This window comes from Argopecten irradians, chromosome 13, assembly GCF_041381155.1.
Source record: "Argopecten irradians isolate NY chromosome 13, Ai_NY, whole genome shotgun sequence".
Classification (NCBI taxonomy): Eukaryota; Metazoa; Mollusca; class Bivalvia; order Pectinida; family Pectinidae; genus Argopecten; species Argopecten irradians.
Genome location: NC_091146.1, coordinates 32,873,567 through 32,892,460, shown reverse-complemented (window position 1 = coordinate 32,892,460; position 18,894 = coordinate 32,873,567). Strand labels below are relative to the sequence as shown.

General features: G+C 35.3%; 2 protein-coding genes and 1 pseudogene across 8 annotated transcripts in view; 2 read left to right on the top strand and 1 right to left on the bottom strand.

The window, feature by feature from the left end:
* The first annotated feature begins 3,243 nt into the window (after positions 1-3,243).
* On the top strand, positions 3,244-4,419 carry LOC138305830 (neuronal acetylcholine receptor subunit non-alpha-2-like). The gene has a single exon (XM_069246094.1). It carries the CDS (start codon positions 3,244-3,246, stop codon positions 4,417-4,419), a length of 1,176 nt encoding a protein of 391 aa, XP_069102195.1.
* Positions 4,420-9,037: 4,618 nt separating this feature from the next.
* LOC138305829 (sericin-2-like) lies at positions 9,038-13,357 on the top strand (annotated as a pseudogene).
* A 3,486-nt stretch (positions 13,358-16,843) lies between these two features.
* The window catches only part of LOC138305559 (glycine receptor subunit alpha-4-like), a 38,693-nt gene continuing 36,642 nt past the window's right edge, over positions 16,844-18,894 (bottom strand). For all 7 annotated transcript variants that reach the window (XM_069245851.1, XM_069245852.1, XM_069245855.1 and 4 more), the window contains one exon: positions 16,844-18,787. In XM_069245851.1, the coding sequence (XP_069101952.1) occupies positions 18,671-18,787 (117 nt within the window). In that variant the 3' untranslated portion in view covers positions 16,844-18,670. The remainder of the gene's footprint in view (positions 18,788-18,894) is intronic.

Genomic DNA, 18,894 nt, shown 5'->3' with positions numbered 1-18,894 from the left:
CAATATTTTGTTCCAGATGTAAAGCACGCTCTGTGTCTTCATCATCAAATATGAAGGTCCTATCAATCCATTATTCCATATGTCAACAATATTTTGTTCCAGATGTAAAGCACGCTCCTGTCTCTTCACCATCAAGTATGAAGGTCCTATCAATCCATTATTCCATATGTCAACAATGTTTTGATCCAGATGTAAAACACGCTCTGTGTCTTCATCATGAAATATGAAGGTCCTATCAATCCATTATTCCATATGTCAACACTGCTTTGATCCAGATGTAGAAGCACGCCCGTGTCTTCATCATCATTGAAATATGAAGGTCCTATCAAAACCACTATTCCATATGTCAACACTTGTTTTGATCCAGATAGTAAATAGCACGCTCGTGTCTTCATCATCAAATATGAAGGTCCTATCAATCCATTATTCCATATGTCAACAATGTTTTGTTCCAGATGTAAAGCACGCCCGTGTCTTCATCATCAAATATGAAGGTCCTATCAATCCATTATTCCATATGTCAACAATGTTTTGGTCCAGATGAATAGCACGCCCGTGTCTTCATCATCAAATATGAAGGTCCTATCAATCCATTATTCCATATGTCAACAATATTTTGTTCCAGATGTAAAGCACGCTCTGTGTCTTCATCATCAAATATGAAGGTCCTATCAATCCATTATTCCATATGTCAACAATATTTTGTTCCAGATGTAAAGCACGCTCTGTGTCTTCATCATCAAATATTGAATGGTCCTATCAAACCACTATTCCATATGTCAACCATTCCATTATTCCATATGTCAATTCATTTTTTGTTCCAGATGTAAATCACGCACGTCTGTGTCTGCATCATCAAATATGATGGTCCTATCAATACCATTATATCCATATGTCAAACAATGTTTTGATTCCAGATGTAAAGCACGCCCGTGTCTTCATTATCAAATATAAAGGTCCTATCAAGTATATTATTCCATATGGTCAACAATGTGTTGGTCCACGAGATGTAGAGCACATTTGTCTCTTCATCATCAAATATGAAGGTCCTATCAAACCACTATTCCATATGTCAACACTGTTGATCTAGATGAATGGCACGTCCGTCTCATCAACATTGAATATGAAGGTCCTATCAAACCACTATTCCATATGTCAACACTGTTGATCTAGATGAATGGCACGTCCGTGTCTCATCAATCATTGAATATGAAGGTCCTATCAAACCACTATTCCATATGTCAACACTGTTGATCTAGATGAATGGCACGTCCCGTCTCATCAACATTGAATATGAAGGTCCTATCAAACCACTATCCATATGTCAACAAGTTGATCTAGATGAAATGGGCACGTATCAATCAAACCACAACTATTCCATATGTCAACACTGTTGATCTAGATGAATGGCACGTCCGTCTCATCAACATTGAATATGAAGGTCCTATCAAACCACTATTCCATATGTCAACACTGTTGATCTAGATGAATGGCACGTCCGTCTCATCAACATTGAATATGAAGGTCCAACCACTATTCAAACCACTATTCCATATGTCAATCAACACTGTCACTGATCTAGATGAATGGCACGTCCGTCTCATCAACATTGAATATGAAGGTCCTATCAAAACCTTCTACATGATGTATATTGATCTCATCAAACATAAATTGTTTATATGTAATTGATCTTCGTCATACCCATTGTATTTATAATGGGATGATAAAGGTTATATATGATGTGGATATATAACTGTATTATATATATCTAGGGAATTAATGGTTTGGGTTAGTGCGGTATAGCCACTGTGTAATCAGCTTGGTTACGAAGGTAGGTTGGTTTTCTTTTATCTTTTTTTCTCTATTTCTCCAAATTTTCATATTATACACGATAACAATACAGAACTAAAAACCTCATTCATCTATACACGCATACTTTTTAGTAGCAGTTTATCGTCATCATTTTTTATCAGAAAATATATAAACATGTACTGTACAGATTTCTGAAAACACTTCAAGATGTTCCACCGCCAACGAATGGTATTTTTTCTATCAAAAACAGGGACAAACGAATTAGCTTTTTTCTTCAGTTACAAAAGTTACCTATTTTACACCATTACCATCATTGAAAAGTTCGAGCTTCTTATCTTAATTCAAAATGAAAATATTAAGAATAATTGCGTCCCGAAATAGCGCATGCACAAAAAGCAAAACAAATTATCTTATATGCGTTATTGTGTTAATTAGATACATATGTACACGATTATACGCCAGTTATTGTTCAAGTGATGGGTATAGTTTACGCTCTGTCGGCGGTGGAGCATCTTTAAAGTTAAATGTGCCGTGATTTTTCTTATTCACGAATCAAGAAGCTCTTGAATCAAGAAGCTCTTGCATTAAGTTTATTCAACACCAAAAGTTACTTTTTGGAAATTACAATACTTAAAATGCATAGGTTTTAATATCACACGTACGAATGAAAAATAAAATGTCAAAATTTAAAACATATAAAACTTTAATACAACACAGAACCAAAAAAAAACATCATTCATTCATACTTGTGGCAGCTTATCATCATAGCTTTATTATCTGAAAATAATATTGTTTAAATATCAACACATTGGCACTGATTTTAGACTTTATAAAAATATGTATACAATACGTGTACAACCATACATATTCACTTACCCATGCGAACATCACAGTCAGTGTAATCATTTCCATCAATAGATTACTAAATAAGATAAAAAAACATGTTTGCCGAGATATGGCACATATATAACTTTAAAAGAAAATATTAACATATCCCCTCTTTACATTTCAGGAATTCTTGCTGAGCTTAAAGACTTAAACAACAAGCGAAAAAAATATACAATTGATAAATTGATGATGACAGTGTCCAGGAATTTCAACTGAAATAGAGAAATAGACATCTAATAATACTCCAAGCAGAGGCGCGTTCGAATATGAAGACACACACTACACAGCACGGATAAATACCGCAAACGAGAATACCGTCGTTTCAAAATGCTCATTTATCGGGACTCCGTTAGTTTTATATTCTTGTTAACCGTTATACATACGGTATATAGTAATAATTTATCTTATCAAGACAAAGAGGAAGATTTATTTAAAGGTTATTCACCACTGTTCAAACCAAGGAAAGATCTGACACAGAGTGTTGCAGTTAATACCAGTTTCCATCTAACGGTCATCAATGACGTCAACGAAAGGCTACAAACTATGACTTTCTTTGGCTGGTTTTATTTGTCATGGGTGGACGAGTTCTTAATTCTGTCAAAGGATACTGAGAGTCTTTTGATACCACGAGAACGTGTATGGCATCCGGATATGAGTATCCTGGAATCAGTACAAGATCCGCAAACTCTTACTGACGGAAAGCACGTGCTTCTGTTCCAAAACGGCATAATCATGTGGTTGCCAGGCAACGAGTATGTTATCAAATGCACCATTAATATCCAGAAGTATCCCTTTGACGAACAGACGTGTGATTTTCGTGTCACCGCGTGGCAGAATACTGCATGGACACAGCGTTTAGTGGTTAATGAGGAGAACAATGGTTTCGATACTACACAATTAACAGATAACGGAGAATGGTTGATGACGGGCACACAAGTCAAATCTCACGTTGATCCAACATATAACGTCTCAATGATCAAGTACAGCATCTATCTAAAACGCCGCCCTCTACATCCGGTAGTAAGTAAGCTTCTTCCTATAATCATGCTGGCATTTATGAACACGCTTGTGTTTCTACTCCCGGCCAATTCTGGAGAGAAAATTACGTTATGTATCTCTGTACTTTTGTCTTTCACTGTGTTTATGACAGTCTTTGATAACACGATGCCAGAAATGTCTACGTCCATTGCTTATCTGTCGATCTACCTCTTAGTTCAGCTGGGGATGAGTGTTGTTGCAATCATCACTACAATTATAATATGGAGATTGAAGGACAAAGAGAAAGCCGAGGATCACGACTCGAATAGCTTTCCTTTCACCGAAAATGATAAAAACGACGTAAAAAGGGCCTTGTTTTCAAAGGTTGTTGTCAAGCGTTTGTGTTTACCGCTGTGTTGCCATGGAAACCAAGATGGAAGCAAGGATGCTACTGCAGTAGGTGAAAATTACAGCATTGATAGTTGTCAAGGACAACAGACAGGCCTTCATATGTCATCGAATATCCATGGCAACAATTTTCGTAAGGACGACATACAGAACAATGCTCCATCGACACCAAAGTTGTTTTCGTTGACAAGGAGACAGAACTTTGACGAGGCTGCTGGGAAGACTACAAAACTAAACTGGGGTATTGCAATAATAGACAATGCTATGTTTCTAGTTACATTTTGTATTTATATCGTATCTACCATCTTTTTATTCATTGCATTGTTGGTGTGAAACTTTTGTGGATCAGCATTCGTACTGGCTTACCGAACCTCCCCTTCTTGAAGCCAACAGATAGGCGAATACTCATAAAATTCAGAACTTCGAACATTACCTATAGAAACTAGAAAATGGACTGAAATTTAGTAGCGAGAACTTGTAGCTGTGTTTTACTGATAGTGAAAACTAATACTAATATTAGTACTAATAAAGTTCAGTAATGAAATACCGGTAATGAAAAGGCCTTATTACTGCATGTAATATAACTATTTAAAAATGTGTGTTTTTTTATTTTTATTTATTTAAAATCTTTTTTATATGAAACACTTTTGATTGAATATGTAAACTAATACATATCGTAATGCACTGTCACGTTATGTGCGCTTTGGTAACCGTGCGCTTTACACTTTTAGCCTTGAGTTGAGCGTTCGCCCCTGTGAGGAAGGATCTGGGTTCTGTCCCCTGGCCAGGAAACACCAAAGTCTATAATAGTGGTAGTTTCTGCTCCTGCTTAGCGCTCAGCAAAGAAGGAGTGGGACGACTGGTTCGCCCGTTGTCAGTATAATGTGACCGGGTGGGATGTGTTGCTTGGTGTCTTCGGCGGCATGCTTCAGTGATATAGCACTATAAAAAGGGCAACAGTTCCACTTTACAAGAAGACACAACACGAACATACCGCAGTCTCCTAAAACACGCACCTCACACACGCTACACACTGCATACATGGGAGGCCGTCCTTACATGACCTAAGCAGTTAATAGGACGTTGAAATAATCAAACAAACAAATACCGACAAATACAAATCGGATCACCTCGGAAAATTTCCCACAATCTTCTGAAATGTGATATATTTACGAAGATTGCCGGAAATTACTCCGAGATGTTGCGTGTGACCAATACCTGACATCAAAGGAAGATGATTGTATACGATGCAAAACAAAGAATGTTTGTCTATCCTTCCATAACAAAGGAATTGAAAATGATGGTCGATGACGCATTATGGGAATCAATATAGATAAGTACATAAGCACAGCCATATCAATGTCTGTTAATGAATACATTGTGGTGGTCAAGTTACACGTATATCGGACATTTCACACAACGTCCATCAATCCAGGTCACACAATACTAATCGATTGAAATATTTTGTAACCAATTTAGGGAAGTTTTATGATCACATTACACATAGTAACCTTTTTTTATTTACATTATTGACACAGTGAATAGAACTCGTCCTCGGTATGTTTTTATAGCGCACCATCATTGATCAGATGGTGGACGTGGACTATTCAAATCGCCTTTCGTACGTCCGTCCGTCCGTCCGTCAACAATTTTAATTTGGTTATCACTATTTCTCAGGAAGCGCTAAAGGGATCTTTCTCAAATTCCTTATGAATATTCCCCTGGGACCGTAGTTGGAATTTTAGACAGATCCCTTCAGTACATTCGGAGATATAGCAGTAACAAGAATCGTTAATTTGGACGGAAGATGGACCACGGACGAAAGGTGATTAGAATATAGACCACTATCTTATGGCGGTGGCTTAAAGTTGTATGGTCTATCACTTTCGCTCTTTTTGTCATATTGAAAACTGTATAAGGGCTATACACATTTTTCTCCGTCTCTTCGAAGTTTAAACTTTCTAATTTTACCACTTTTTATAAAGTTGCAGCTCTTGAAGTATTTTTAATCATAAAAGTAAAAAATCTTTTTAACGTGTACACGTGAAAAATAGGCTCGAAAGAGGCCGAATAATTCCGAATTCTTCCGAACATCGTCGCGACAATCTCGAAGTAACACGAGAGTTGTGAAACCAAGAGAAATGTCAACTATTTTTTTCGTAAACAAAACATGTGGTCGACCTCAGCAGACTGGATCCACAAAGAAAATAATGCTAGCACATTACAATATTTGATACACACAATATTGAATTACGGCTATGTGTGAATTAGATGCTTCAAATACTCGCTCTGTGGACATATACCAGCACGATTGCTCATATTAGCCAGAAGGAAAACGTAAACAAACACATGTGTGCTTACGCTAGTTACCTGGATCACCACGTGCAGGACGTGTGGACGTCAGTCACGTGATACGATTCGGAATTCCGACAAAACCCGAAGGTACTGAACATGGCGATGATTGAAGGCGTTTTGTTCAAAACCAGGAATATATTATCCCTAGATTTCGGCTCTCTTATAGGCTGACATATGGTTTTGGGGAGCTAAATCATCAAGATACATGTCCATGTTCAAATATCAAATGTTAAAACGACATATCGTTTCAGTGAAATTACAAGAAATACAACTTTAACAGAGGATAATCGAATTAGTAACGAAATAACGTGCAACATAGACAAAATGGTTGATTCTGTCCATTCGCTTAATAAAACGAATAATCTGTTGACCGAAACTCAACTTTTTAAAACTCAGCTGTAATCCGGAAGTCCATTTAGACATTATATATCTTGACATGTACTTACAAACCATTTCTGGCTCATTTTGGACACGACCGTAAGTTGTCTGTTTTGTTCTGTTTATTAGTTGGTTTGTTGACTTTTAACATCCAGGGTCATTAAGGACGGTCCATATTGTGTAAGGTGTGTTGTGTGAACTTCGATTTTGGGATACTGCAGGATCGTGTTGTAATTCCAATTTTTTAATAGTGGAACTTATGTCGTTGGTAAAGTGCTATACTCGAGGGTTCCGATCACTTTCGATCTCTACAACCCTGGACTATCTCATAGTAAAACTGGAGACAACAGAACAGAACAGGTAATTAAGTCTTTGATTCACATCAAAAGAGCCGTATACTGGTACACTGTGGTTGATTGTGTGGCTTTGAAGTTGGGCGTCGCTCTCTCTCTCTCTGTAGTCTTCAAAGAATTTTTTCGCTGGCCTGTGATTGAGTCATAGATGATTTTGTCTACGCTGCCTTCAGTTCTACCATGAGATAGTTCATTCAGGGGGGTTGGGTGTGTAGAGATCGTAAGTGGATCGGAAAAGGGGTGGGTGATCCCTGGAGTATCAAAGATGGACTTGAATCTAAGTAATATTAATATAATTATAACTTATAAGATTAGGTTAGGTGGCAATTTCTGTAGGAAATTAGAAGTTAATTGATATCAAGTATGACATAAATAGGGTGATGAGGCCAAAAAAAATGGCTGTTTAGAGTTACCTGACCGACCCCAATATTTTACCCCCGACCTTGTTTTTTTTCCCACTTTTCTACAAAAAAAATAAATAAAAGTCGGGATTTCGATCTCACACTCCGGTTCCGGCCATTATTTCAGAGTGAAAGACACTTATAAAAAGATACTCCCTACCTACCGACACTATTTTTTTTTTCAAATGTTACCACTAAACAGACATATTTTTTTGGCCAGATGACTCACCATGTATGCATAGCTTGTGACTATGCATCCTTTTTGAATGATTACAAGACTAGTTGTTCATCCATCGTCATCCAGAAGTACGCCATCAAAGCAATAGGACCATCAGCCATTAGTAGCGATTTTTATCCTATGAGATTTGACATATTTTTTTCTAATTGATCGCTTTTATCTCTACTCCTTCATACCCAAAGACGGCATAGTAATTGTCCCAACATATTACCATTGGCCCTAGACCTCTAGATCGTGAGTTCGAAACGCATGTGGCGCAGTTGTCAGGCACCGACAGTTAGTCAATGGTTTCCCCGCCGTATCATTAACCATATCCGATAGTATCATTTCACAGCCATCTATCATATTCTAATCAACTTTAAGTACATAAGGTTTCTTATAGTCATTCATAATAATGTTAAACTTGTAATGTAACCCATTTCATAAACGTAGTGAAAATTGACCCTAATTTTTTTGGATGGTTCCCATGGCAACTACAGCTGCTAATTTAGAAAACGCTCATTACAGTTGAAACAGGGATGTACTAAATATGTCAAATGCATCAATGTAATCATTCAATAACGGTTTTGAAAATTTGACGGATTTTGGGGGCCATGCTCTGATGGCAGGATCATGAAAATTGACATATACATGTATACAATATATGCTCTGATGGCAGGATCATGAAAATTGACATATACATGTATACAATATACGTTCTGATGGCAGAATCATGAAAATTGACATATACATGTATACAATATATATTCTGATGGCAGATTCATGATAATTGACATAATACATGTATACAATATATGCTCTGATGGCAGAATCATGAAAATTGACATATACATGTATACAATATACGTTCTGATGGCAGAATCATGAAAATTGACATATACATGTATACAATATATGCTCTGATGGCAGAATCATGAAAATTGACATATACATGTATACAATATACGTTCTGATGGCAGGATTATGAAAATTGACATATACATGTATACAATATATGTTGTGATGGCAGAATCATGAAAATTGACATATACATATATACAATATATGTTCTGATGGCAGAATCATGAAAATTGGATTCGTTAAAATTACAGTTTGAATTTTTTTGTTTTAAGTCAAAAAACACATGATAATAACTGTATATACAGTGCAATCTGTGATTCATTATTTTAAGAACAATTATATAAATATTGTTTTCAGTCATTCAAACCAAGTCCATACTTGTAGCGATGGACAAGGAAATCAAAAAGTGTGTGCAGAAAGATTCTGTGGTAAGGTTTTATTTATCGGCTCAAGGGCTTTTCCGTCTTTGTATATTACAGAATTACCTCCCTTGTGAGTAGTTACCCATTGTGATGCATTAATATGTGAGCATAATTCACATTGTTTTCTTCAAAAAGTATTATGTTACGCTTGCAAACACATGAGATCACAATCAATACCTATTCGCAAGGGCAGATAACTCTGTAATATTTAAATGCAAAATATATTGATATCTACAGCCTTTATCATTCATAATTGCATAAACTCTCAAATTGTGATGATTGTATGTTATTTTATGGAGGCCATTTACTGTAAATGTACTTATTTTAGCACAGTCAAATTTAACAAAATAAAAAAAGAAAATTTGATTATGATCTATTAGTGTGGTTATAAAGAGTTTCAATACTGGAAATTCCCTTTGTCAAAACTTAGTCCTGTACAGACTGCCCGAAAAGCATGAAAATGGAATTAGTGCAAAATAAGAACATATGCAGTAATATCTATGTTATAAATGGTCTTTTTTGTACCGCTGCGTATACTGTAAATGGACAAAATAAAAAAGTACCTCAGAAACTGATCTGAACTGTTCCAGACTTTGAATCAAAAGAGTACAAATATAATTTTGGGGGTTAACGAGATAATAATAAATAATATTAGACCCTGATATTATGATGTTAATATGATTTAACAAATTCTTGATCTTTAGGAGAATAAAAGAAAATAACATTGATGATTATATTCTATGCTCTAGCTTCACCGTTTACTGTTTTTAAACCAGAAACTAGTTTTTGATAGTTTTAGATATTAATTCTTGAATTTGCTTTTTTCTTTAGATCAGAAAATTTAAGGGTAGTGACAGAATACGGAAAAAGACAGAACTTATTTATCATAAGTTCAAAGGCTTCTTCCTGGCTGGAGATGTTGAAATGGGAACTCCGGTAAGTATAGGATCGTTCTATGTAAACGTCATTCATAAAGTCATGAACAACAAATATTATTTTCATCAGGATTTATTCTTATCAAAGCTTGTAGTTAATGAATTAACTGAATATTGTTGAATCACATTTTTGACACGTCTGTTTTGTTATCATTATAATGTGGCCAGGTGAGGTGTGATGTTCTGTGTCTTGGGCAGCTTGATTTAGTGAGACAGCACTATAAATAACAAGAGTTCCACTATCACAAGGAGACACAATACTAATTTACCGCAGCCTCCGAAAACTTTCACACGCACAAAACATATAGGGGAGGCCATCCTTAACTGACTGTTACTAGTACTGTACTGTTAACCAACTTTTATTTGCAGCTACCAAATTTTACGATTTTTATGTCATAACAGGTTGGTGGAATTAAATAATTTAATATCCCTATACCTACAAGAAAGGTATATATATATACGATCGTGGAGATAAACTCGTATTTACGTCAATGAGACTAATTCATGTACCATGTGATACCTGATAACGTTTGTGCGGGACTCGAATTAGTATCCAGTGGTGATCATGATGGAACATAAGTCTTTGTAATATTTCCACTGAAACTACATTAGCGTAGGATATCAAATTTTAACATCGTTCCATCACCAAAAGAAACAACAGTCTACCACAAACGTTATCAGGTATCACGTGGTACATGAATAAGTCCGTTTGTGAAATTCACATTTTTGTAAAATATGCAAAAGTAAATCGCGTGAGAAAATAAGTTGGGTTACAGTACTTCATAGTTGTGTCTGCCTATAAATCTGATGTAGTTTATGATAATTCCACGGGAAAGATAATTTTCTGTATTTTTTTTGATCACATACAACGCCCAAAGATTCCGGACACAGACGACACCATCATAAACAGGTGGAAGTGATGAAAGAACGTGAAAACAAGGAAAATGAAATCTCACAACCTATAGGTATGACACTTTGGTAAATTACGTATTCTGTCTTTGCATATTAAAGAGTTACCTCCCTTTGATAAATTATGTATCCCGTCTTTGCATGTTACAGAGTTGTCCCCCTTGTGAGTAGGTATCCATTTTTTTTTATTTTTTTTTGCGAAATTCACATAGTTTTCACACACAAAAATATGATGTAACGCACGCAAACACATGACGTCACAATTAATACCTACCGACAAGAGCAGCTACCTCTGTAATATGCAAATACTATCAAGTCAAGCAAAACTATCCCAAATAAAGTTTGGTGGGGATACTGGAATCAACATGTTGATTCACCTGTCTTGTCTCTACAAAAAAAATATTTCCAGATTACTCCTTAATTACTGGTTTAGTTTTGATAAAACAATGTTTATTGGCCAAGTTTAGATATTTTACTTAAGCTATAATTTTGGATGCCATATGTCTCTTTACATAAGTCTTGTAAAATGGTCAATAACCTGTTAGTGTTTGGATCAACTTTGTTAAAACAATTGTTATAACATGGACATCTGTAATTAATTTGACATGTCATGTACTTCAATATCAGTTACCATAGAAACAAAATGGAGGCACATTTGGTTGCTATGGTTTCAAATAAGGGGAAGGAGTATAACTAAGCCATTGGCTTACAGTGGCTATGTTTTATACAAGCTTTCAAACCTTTTTAACAAGTTGAGTAAAGAGTGGGGCACTTGTTGTGGATATGGATGCCGATTGATGGATACCGATTGAGAGGCAAGGTGACGAGATGAAGTGTTACTTTAAAGGAGTTCCAATCTCAACATGCTGTTAGCTTTTTAGGTCATCTGAGACAAAGTGAAAAAATCTTCTTCTGAATTCTCAGATTGGATGGAACCACATACTCTTCATAGATTAAAAAGTCACATTTATAAAATCACTGACCGACTGCAAGGTCTGAGGGGGCCAATATTTAGTTCTGTATCTGTTAAGGCCAATGGGCTTCCTGTTAACTCTATGGATTAAGAATCATACTAGATCCTTCAAAAAGATTGCAGTGTTGATGTTACTTAAATTTTTGTTTTCATTTTAATATAGATAACACTGATTCTCTTCCTGCTCTCCCGACCATGGTTCCTGTCGACGAGGACGACAAGATTAACGTGGAAGGAAACGGCGACTCGGAACAGATAAACAATTCAGCTGATCTCAACAGCAGACTCAGTGATAACGGTGTAGGGGAGACAACTCAAAATGACTCTGTAGCACAATCTAATGACAATCCTCAAAATAACAGCCATATACAGACAAATAATACTGTGGAAGAGCCGTCATTAGATGGTAGAGGGGGGGGGGGGGGGCAAACAGATTGGCCTGCAATACAGGGCGATGCTGTAGGAGGGAGTGAAACGGAACAGCAGGCACCACAGGGGCTAGGTTTCACTGTTGGACTAGGGGAGACAACCCAGACTGGATTCTCATTCAGCTGGGGAGGTTCGGATCAGCAAATTCCAGGTTTAGATGGTCCTATTGTTGTGAGTAGATCCAATTCACAAACATTACCAGGATAATTCACAAACGTTTACCAGGATTGTCTGGCAGTGGGAGGCAAACGGAACAGCCATCCTCGTTGTCAAGCATTTCCGCTAATAATAATAGTGCTTCTGGGGTGAACAATATCAGTGCAGACCTTGAGAAAATCAGTAGTGGTCTGGACAAGATGGCAGACTCCATGGACGACGAAGAGGACAATCAATCTGGCGCGGAAGAACCGGAAAAGGAGGAGGTAAAATTAGCGTTGTCCGGGGTGGAGAGCATTTCAGCAGACAGTGGCGACGACATGGATATAGATTCGCTGGACGACTCCGGGACAGACAGAGGCGAGAAATCGGAGGGTGGTAGTCAGTCGGATGATCTCTCTCATTCCATGCAACAGGCAGCACAAGAGGCTGCTAAATACTCGGCCCAGGCTGAGTTCCCCCGACGACACGGAGGACATGATGGAAGATCAGGTACGTTTCTAAAATCTATAAGATACTGAATTGAATATTATTTTCAGGTACGTTTCTAAAATCTATAAAGATACTGAATTGAATATTATTTTCAGGTTCGTTTCTAAAATCTATAAAATACTGAATTGAATATTATTTTCAGGTACGTTTCTGAAATCTTATAAGATACTGAATTGAATATTATTTTCAGGTACGTTTCTAAAATCTATAAGATACTGAATTGAATATTATTTTCAGGTGCGTTTCTAAAATCTATAAGATACTGAATTGAATATTATTTTCAGATACATTTCTAAAATCTATAAGATACTGAATTGAATATTATTTTCAGGTACGTTTCTGAAATCTATAAGATACTGAATTGAATATTATTTTCAGGTCCATTTCTAGAATCTATAAGATACTGAATTGAATATTATTTTCAGATACATTTCTAAAATCTATAAGATACTGAATTGAATATTATTTTCAGGTACGTTTCTAAAATCTATAAGATACTGAATTGAATATTATTTTCAGGTACAGATACATATTCTAAATCTATAAGATACTGAATTGAATATTATTTTTCAGGTACGTTTCTAAAATCTATAAGATACTGAATTGAATATTATTTTCAGATACATTTCTAAAATCTAATAAGATACTGAATTGAATATTATTTTCAGGTACGTTTCTAAAATCTATAAGATACTGAATTGAATATTATTTTCAGATACATTTCTAAAATCTATAAGATACTGAATTGAATATTATTTTCAGGTACGTTTCTAAAATCTATAAGATACTGAATTGAATATTATTTTCAGATACATTTCTAAAATCTATAAGATACTGAATTGAATATTATTTTCAGGTACGTTTCTAAAATCTATAAGATACTGAATAGCAAATTATTCTCGCTTGACATTGCTATGATCATTACAATTGTTTCTGTGAAATTTGAAGAAGTGAAAATAACCGACTTTACGGTAATTTCGGCTCCAGTTTAGTATTTTGAAAAGTAGTTCCTAAGGGATCTATATTCAATGCCTAACCTTTAATATAACCACAACCCAAACCCTTGAAATGAACCCTAAACTTAAAAATAACCCAACAAATAGCCCTACATATATTAAGTATACTTCATTGAGTTGGGACTTCTATTCTCTAGCTGGAGAAACCTTTCCTTGGGCCTTTTGAATTGATAATTTTAAATCATATCTAGTGAAGTTGGGAGTCTAGTAAGCACACTGTAGTTCTATTATTTTTCACAGGAAATCTTTTATGTCTGCATGTTCTTATTCATTTTATATATTTAATCATTTATATTTACACTGAAGCCATAAATCTGAGTATTAATTGGGAAATTTTGTCGCAAATTGGGGAAAATATGGTTATTTTCAATTGGAAATGGGACCCTTTATATCGAACCCAAAATGCAATACAGAATAGGCCATTTGGAATGATTCAGAAAGATAGCACTATAAAGTAGGCATGCGTTTCCACTATCACAAGAAGACACATTATGAATTAACTGCAGCTTCCCACACGCTACACACTCATGATCAGCATATGCAAGATGTTGTATACAAAGGAGGCCGCCATCTTTTCTTAATCTGAAACTGAAATTTGGGATGATTAGGTAAGATAACATGATATGGTGTGATGTGTAAAAAAACATAATTTTTTAACAATTTTGCGAGTTTTTAATTTTCACGCGTTAATCTGCGAATTTGACGAAATTAAACCCCACGCAAATATGCATAACTATATAGTAGATAACTGAATAACATTTTAGAACTGCCGTTAATTATTATTTTAAGAATATGTTTTCGAGGTTTCGTGGTACATTGAAAAGATTGCGATGACATGAAAAGGTGTATATTGTAGATAAGTTACAGTATCGTTAATAGGCTAATTGCACCGGGAGACCAGTTTGAGGTTTCCTTTCTGACACTTATACGCAAAAAGAAATTTTCGAGAATTTGTCAATTTCAAACATTATCAGCTAAACTTTTTCACTTTATTTGTGGGTATTTAAGAGCTATTGGGAAGATGAGTTCATTATACCATGCTGATAAGGACATCATGTAATATCATCCCGAACGTTGTCAGTATATAAATGTGACCAAGTAGGGTTTGTCGCTCGGTGTCTTCGGCGGCATGCTTCAGTGATATAGCACTATAAAAAGGGCAACAGTTCCATACAATATCATACAAATTTACTGCAGAATCTTAACAAAACAGTTAATATAAACGCAACATACTGTACACAAAGGAGACCGTCCCTATTTACCCCTGGCTGTGATTAGGAAGTTGATTCTACTTTTCCAAATCAAGCAAAATGTAAAGATCTGGGACTAAGTAATATCGTATTACCCACCTAAATAAACGATTGTGCAATAATTGAAAAACAGTTACAATCAACAATCAAATTAACTGAGAATAAAAGCCATCGTAATAATGTGTACTATAGTTTGTACAAAAAAAATAATTTATTTCAAAACTCAACAAAGATAAATTACATTGTTTTTATGACGTGCACATAGTATACCAAAATCCGTATTCAACTTCTGTCATAATTTTGTAATCAGTTAAGATTTATTGTAAATGGTGCACATACAATGTAACCCACATATAAAGACAAACAAAATTCCTTGTCACCTCGATTTACCAATAGGACGATCAAAACAGAGCTAGTAAACAATTTTTATAATATTTGTCAGATATTTGTATTATTTAGATTATACTACGTAATTTTAAACAAAATTACTGAGGAATGTTATAACGTGATTGTAATGTTAACTTACAAAGGTAGATACGATAAAAGGTGACATATTCTTATTACTTCTAAGCTAGCGAAGAACTTCAATAGATTGTGAATTATCACGCCAAATTTAACCTGTGTTTTGAATTCGGCGATCGTTATTGAACTAATGGCGTGACAATGTTTATTTGTTTACAGTTATCCAGCTGTTGTTGTTTTTCATAACTGTGAGATGATTGTCATAACAGCTGGGTTCTGCATGTTTTTGCTAGTGATCTTTTAAGTGTCAATGTCAAGTAAGGACATGCCAGATGGTATTGAGTAAGGCAGGGGTATAATACCCCTAACCTGTCATTTGGGTATTTACATGACTGAAGGGAGGTAACCTTTCCTTTACCTTAAAGTTATATGTGCCGTAACTGGCCGAAAATTTGGACATGTTACTTTTTCTTCAATTATCTATTTAAAACCATAAGTTATAATGAATAAAGCTGTGAAAATCATTCAAAATGACAGACAAACATATATAATGCCTTATAAACGTTAGTTAAGAACAAATAGGTTATGCACTGTGAAATTCTTGTTTTTCATGCCTTATACATATTTAGATGGAAACTTACCTTCAGAAATAACTGAACAATTATTAATAATATTGTAAAAATGTGCAATGAAATTGGGGACAACAATATTGCTTCATGGTCTGACCGTATGTACTCATTTCACTACACTGAAGATGTTAACATAATGATTTTTGGCAGTACTGCCAAAATCATTTTCAGCTCTTTCTTGTAGTTGTAAAATTAAAACCAATGCATTGAAAGTATTGTAATTATCAAAATGTTGGTAACTTTTGGAGTTGAATAACATATTAAAAGCTCTTTTTGATTCGTGACTATGAAAAATACGGCACATATAGCTTTAAGTTTGAAGTTTGGTTCATAGAATTAATATCATTCTTGACTTTTAAATGTAAGCGAACGTATTTTAGCACAAATGCGAAAAATTGTGAAATATGATTTATTAACTACTGCAAAATTACGTACGTTTTACAGTATACTTGAGGCAGTTTTAAAATATGTCTTTATATCTTTGTCTGCCTTGATATCAAAGTACAACAACAAAACGTGTTTTGGAGTATGTAATATATGCACTCTTTATTATTGCTGAATTGCGTTAAAAAATACAAACAATAAAAAATATATCATAAAAATATGTTTCATCACATAATCAGTCTGATATCCAGTAACATTTTTTTGGATATGTCACTGGTGTAATATGACCTAGGGCGCTTTTCATTAGCTGGGACATCATTGTGACATCATGATTTGACGTCAGTAACCAATGACGTGGCGTCAGAATTTGGGGACGTGAAGAAACGGCGGCATCTGGAGTTTTGAAACAGATTTTGACGTTTAGATTCTTCAAAAGGTAGGTATTTATGGTTATGTGATTGGGACTACTGGTTTACCCGTTGTCGGGTGTCTTCGGCGGCATGCTTCCCTTAGATGGCGCTTTAAAATAGGCTTGAGTTTCTACTACTGCAAATGAGATACAACACAGACGTACATCAGCCTTTAGACATATTCACACAAACGCCATGCATCCACGGAAAGCCGTACTTAAATGATCAAAGCTGGCAATAAGACGGGATTGAACCAACCAACATTGTTAAACAGAAACTGGACATTCAAGATACAGACGAAATGTTAGTGGCTATTGTACACAGAATGGAAGGAAAGACGGACGCGCAGAATTTTGATGCGTAAATTTAGAACAAGTAACCATAAATTCATTTTAGAAATTGGTAGATGGAATAATATGCATTATCACAATGGAATTCGTACTTATTGCGAAACCAATGATATTGGTGATGAATTTCATTATTAATCAAAGTAACCTTAGAAAAAAAAATATATGTTAATGAGTATTATTACACGAGACCAAATATGATCAAATTATCAAAGCTTATGAAATATACGAATATAAAAATATTAAGAGATTTGTGTAAATTTAAGTTTTGTTTTAAAAAGTTATATAATTTGTCATCAATCTATATTGCATTTGTTGAAGGCTGTAAATATGTTTCTCTACACAATGTATTTTGTTAAGAGTTTGAATTTCATTTTTTAGTTAGATAACAAGAGGGCAAAAGTTCCACTATCACAAGGAGACACACCACGAACGTACCACAGCCTCCATAAACATACAGGCGTTCATCCACCTCAACACATTGCGCACCGTCCTCAACATTTAGCACGCTAAACATAATAATCATAAACAAACGAGCATCAACCGGATACTTTACCAAAGACAGACGAAGGGACGTAACTCTAATTTATTCGGTTTTCTGTGACAACTTACATTGTCGATTTTATTTAGAATCGAATTATATTACATATATTCGTTTAGGCTCTTTCGCCTCTATTAGGAATCCTTCCTTCAAACGTTTAATTGATCACGTAAATAGTGTATGATTTGGGTCTTCTCTCGAACCAACTGAATCTGAAGATCAACGGTAACTGAAGCAAATCATGCAACATTTAGAAACATGGGTGAAAACATTTAATGGTCACCGGAATCTTAGTAATGTAGAATATGGTTTGAATTCATCGATAGAGACCAAAATTTCTACTTAAATGTGCAACATCTTGATTTAATAGACATAAATTACCAAGATGTCAATAAAATGTATATTAGAATATAAAATAATTATTGTGAAAAAATACAGCACTCCTAGTTATTGTGCGAATGTTTAAAACATTTCTGTCGAGTGCCCCGATCAGGAATCGAACCAAAGTCTACGGCATGAAAATCTGCAACTCGATCGACAGTGTCAATGACGCGTGCTCTGCCAACTGAGTTACAGAGACCTATTCAGCACTATGTACAAGCCAAACCGACATGCTCCTTTAACAAATTCAGTAAAAGTTTTTTTCCGGGTAGGTCATCGTTTACTAGCATACATCTGTAGCTTCCGGTATTGGGACGACCCGCCTAGTTTCCGTTCTGGCTGTTTTCGACCTCTGCCTGTTACTGTACCAAGTCTTGCCCTTGATTTTGATTGAATTCTCCTGAAACACATAAATACTTCTCACATAATCGCCTCAGTTACCTCCCTTGCGTACGCTAGTGAGCGAGGTACCGCCTGGCGTAGTGAACGAAGGGAATGGAAGCAGTC